Source organism: Jatropha curcas, chromosome 2 (assembly GCF_041381405.1).
Source record: "Jatropha curcas cultivar XTBG-Jc1 chromosome 2, XTBG_Jcur_1.0, whole genome shotgun sequence".
Lineage (NCBI taxonomy): Eukaryota > Viridiplantae > Streptophyta > Magnoliopsida > Malpighiales > Euphorbiaceae > Jatropha > Jatropha curcas.
This window is the reverse complement of record NC_143152.1, coordinates 15,011,605-15,016,295: the sequence shown is the minus strand read 5'-3', so window position 1 is coordinate 15,016,295 and position 4,691 is coordinate 15,011,605. Positions and strand designations below refer to the sequence as shown.

Genomic DNA, 4,691 nt, shown 5'->3' with positions numbered 1-4,691 from the left:
GAGCTATGTTTTTCATAATTTATTATTAATATAAAGATTTTATTGATCTAAGATGGAATAAGAATGAAAACCATTTTGCTAGGACAGTAGGTACCTTTGTTAATAGCTTGAATTATAGGTTTTAATATGAGTATATGGAGTTGTAATCAAATTCTTAATGGGAGATGTATTAAGCAATCATTAAGTATGCAGAATTTGTGCATCAACTTTTTAGAAGAATGCATAAAAAGGATTGCAATTTTTTCTATGAAATTGCGGCTGATAAAGATGTTAGGATGAAGAACCTGTTCCAGGCTGATGCTCGTTGCCAAAATGCATATAAGGAATTTGGTGATGTAATATCCTTCGACACCACTTATTTGGTAAACAAATACCAAATGCCTTTCGCACTCTTTGTCAGCGTTAATCATCATGGACAATCTATCTTATTGGGATGTGCATTGCTATGTAACGAGAAAGTGTCTAACTTTGTGTGGGTAGTGGCTGCATTGCATGAGGGAAATTCCACCTCCTGCTATTATCAGCGACCAATGTCCAAGGATAGCAAAGGCGATTCGAGTTGTCTTTCCCGGAGTAAGACACCGTTGGTGCCTTTAATACCTAATGTCCAAATTCCCCAAGAAAATGAAGTGATTCAAGCAGTATGATGACATAAAAGATTATTTCATGCAGTTGGTGGATGATAGCTCCTTAATTGAAGAGTTTGAAATAGGTTGGGCTTCAATGCTAGAGTGGTTTAATCTATATGACCATTCATGGCTGGAAGATCTATGGGAAGGGAGGGAGAAATGGGTGGCCGTATATGTTAGGAGGCATTTTTGGGCAGGGATGTTATGCACCCAAAGAAATGAGAGCGTGAATGTCACGACTCGTTTCCATGGGCCAGACTGGTACTAGGCTCTAGGTAAGTTTAAGGTCACCAAGGATCATAGTAAGCCTAAACTATAAAATTCAACTGTATCAATATGAATTTTAAATAATTAGCCCATATTGCCATACATAATAAATCTCATAATTATATTATACTTTGGCCCAAATCTAGCAACTTAAACATTTCACAGCTCGGGCCCAATTATAATATGAATCATTCATAATATGAGCTAACTGGTTCATGTATTCTCATAAATAAATAACTAGACATCCATCTATGTTTATCGGATATAATCCTACAACTGCGGAGTTCATGAACAGATAAATGTAAATAAGTTCTCGTACATATAACTATATAATAAATTAATTACTGAAATTAGAAAATTTCTTTTCTAGCTCTGCTATGAAGAAAACAGAGCTTTAGCCGGAACAAAGAGGAATCTACTTCATGGAAAAGTTAAATAAAAGAAATGTGAGTTTAATAATAAATAGTAATTATTGCATAACATAAGCATTCACACGAAATGCGTCCTAAAGTACTAAAATGAACACACAGCTGGTCTTGCATATGGCATAACATTAGCATCCACAAGTAATTACACCTTCAGGTAATCAAACAAGTAGAAATTGGTCAGTGGCATCACCGAAACTCCCGACGAGCCGTCCTCACACATGGCCTATCCTCTCATGATGTGTGCGCACCATGGAGCCGATCCTCCATACATGGCGAATCGATCTAATCCTTATTTGATCAGCCCTCTCCTTTTTTATGTACCATCTTTTCTTTTCTATATCAACAGGAGGCCACCTTGTGGTTTTCCACATAAACCATATTATCAGATGCACGGGGGCGATGATCTCCCCATACATGGCCGACGGTATCGAAGACCGCCCTCACAAATCCATGGTGACCTACTTCATCCCAATTCTACACAAATAAGGCATAGCAATACCACAACACGAATAATCAAACATTGCATTTAAATTCAGCACATTATATGAATAAAGATCATGCAAATATACAAATATACACATATATACCAATAAGTAGAAAATCAATAAGCGTCTATGTAACAAATTAAATAAGTAATAATTAAGTAGTGTCTCTATGCGTGAAGCAAATAGTAATGGTCTATCTATTATTACCACAGTAATAGAGGAGAAAGGAAGCTCTAATTTGGATTAGACAAAAGACTTTGTTTAAATAGAGAATTAGAAGATTTTATTTCCTAATTGTCACGACCCGATTCCACGGGCCGGACCGGCACTAGGGCCCAGGTAAGCTTAAGGCCCCCGAGGCCCGTAGTAAGCCTGAAACCCTAAAATTTGCTATCTTAATATAAATTTCAAATATTTAGCCCATATTACAAAAAAAATGAGCCTCAAGATTTTATTTCATCTCATTTCTAATATAGGCTCACAGAATCATTTCGTCTACGATAATACACGATTAAATGTAAGTAAATTCTACAACTGCGGAGTCACTAACTGTTTGATATACATAGCCTTTTATACATACAGTTACATACTGAAATAATTATGGAATTAAGGAAAATTTCTTTGAAGCCTTGCGTCGAAGAAACATAACCTAAATCGAACTAAAGAGGAACTTACTTCCTGAAAAAATTAAACAAGACATGTGAGTTTTTCCTAAAATGATAATTATTGCACAACACATACAGTCACACAGATGTGTAAACATATCAATCTAGTCATCCGACTAGTTATATGCTCACGCAGCCAGTCACACAAATGGCATCTCACCAGCACTCACAAACAATATCACCTTCAAATAATCACATCACGTGGAAATTAGTCAGTGGCGTCACCTAAACCCCCGACGAGCCGTCCTCTCAAACAGCCCATCCTCTCAAACATGTGCACCCGGGGAGCCAATCCCCCATATCTGGCCGACCGGTCTAATCCTCACTTGACCAGTCCTCTCAATATTTTATTTTACATTCTCTCTTTTCTTTTCCATCTCATCAACATCATTTCATCAATTCATCAGGTGCACACGGGGGCGCCGATCTCCCATTTACCCGGCCGACGGTCCAATTTCACAATTCATCATAATCAGGATCCATGCTTTATCGACCGTCCTCACAAACCCATGGTGACCCACTTCATCCCAATTCCACACAAGCAAAGCACAGCAATATCACAACACAATTAATCAAACATTGCAAACAAATGCAGACATATTATTCAATTGGACATCGTAATGCAATGCACAATTAAACATCCAAAATCAATGCAAATAAATAAATAAATAAATAATAGAATTGACAATAAACAACGATAATAAAATAAATAACAATAATAACAATAATAATGCAAATAAATAAATAAATATATAAATAATGAAATGAATAATAAAGATAATAAATAATTAGAGCACCGGATTTATTATGTACCAAATTATAGAACTAATCTAAATAAACTTATTTATTATGTTATTAATTAAAATTTAGTTTAATTTCTGTCAAAATTTTGGCAGCACCTCCCCTAAAAATTGGACTATCTACCTGCTCACATATCACAATATCATTATATCTTTATCAATCAAAGCACACAGCCCATCCGTCGGGCAAGCAATCAATTTATTCTCCCTTCCTCCAACTAAGTAACAAAATAATTATTATTTAACCATCTATACAAAACCTTAGCTTTACTTAATACATGATTTCAACATTGATACAAATTAGTTTACTACTAATACAAAAATATTCATAGCTTTACTAAGATTAAACAAATAAGTAAATAAATACGCGATTAAATGAAAATGGTTATTTGTTTAATCTCCACATCCTACTTCTTTAAACTATCCGATCTTATATACCTTCAATAATCATACAAAGTTATGGCTCATATTTCTTTGACCAACATTAACTAGGATCTTATGTAACAACTTAATAATCCGTGAATCACTATCCTCACCAAGCAAGATTATAGGAAACGCCCTATTTAAATTATCTATTAAGCATAACTAAATAGGCATACTTTAACTAATCAATTCTTAGCACGAATTGAATTTATAACTCAATACACTATAGCCTTTGCTACTCATTAAGCAAAATTTAACCAAAATAACTAAACTAGCTGCTGCCTCAACAGTAAATAAAAATTCTTATATATGAACTTAATTAAACCGAAAACTACAATTTCTCTAATCACAAGTTGTTGCCATTTATCCAATTCTTAGCCTATAAATGAAAATTACCTCAATAACACCAAATCACCCACTAAATCAGAAAATTCATGAAATATACTAGAAAAGGTTGAAATTTTATTTACAAAAGACTATAAATGTTCATATATTTTTAAGTTAATTTCTTATTATTCAATTTAGTCTATTAAATAACTCAATTAAATTCATTAATCAATCAATTAAGTTTTTATATATAAAAATTGAGAATTGAGTCTTAGAACGTACCCATTGGGAATCGGGCGACGATTCCATGATCAGCGCGAAGGGAAGAGGATTCTGTCTCTCGGGGCCTCACCGGAGTGCCGTCGGCCGGTCACCGGACCGCCGCCGCCGGCCGCCGTGCACGGTGGCCGGAAAAGTGAAACCGCCCAGAAAATTTTAAGGTCACCACCACCTGCCTCCAATTTTCGTGAGGAATCCAAATCTGCTATCACTTTGTTGAGCCAGTGCCTAGTTTGGCCGGATCTAGCTTCACAGCCACCTTCAAGCCGCCATCCATGGTGGTTTATCAAAACTCAAGCAACATCACAAATTAATGGGGGAAAAAGGTTCATATGTAGGAGAGGAGTTGTTTGAGACCAACCCCAGCACTTGGAGTCGACGGAATCGA

General features: G+C 35.6%; 1 protein-coding gene across 1 annotated transcript; it reads left to right on the top strand.

The window, feature by feature from the left end:
• The first annotated feature begins 218 nt into the window (after window positions 1–218).
• LOC149498288 (protein FAR1-RELATED SEQUENCE 5-like) lies at window positions 219–897 on the top strand. The gene is made up of 2 exons (XM_089717285.1): window positions 219–587; window positions 673–897. The coding sequence occupies exons 1-2, from the start codon at window positions 219–221 to the stop codon at window positions 895–897; spliced, it is 594 nt and encodes a 197-aa protein (XP_089573411.1).
• The last annotated feature ends 3,794 nt before the right edge of the window (window positions 898–4,691 follow it).

What these genes read in the sequence shown, in the direction of transcription:
- LOC149498288 (XM_089717285.1), top strand. Translation starts at nt 219, where the DNA reads ATGCATAAAAAGGATTGCAATTTTTTCTATGAAATTGCGGCTGATAAA. An exon ending in CCCGGAGTAAGACACCGTTG is followed by an intron (nt 588 to 672) that starts GTGCCTTTAATA and finishes TATTTCATGCAG; the next exon opens with TTGGTGGATGATAGCTCCTT.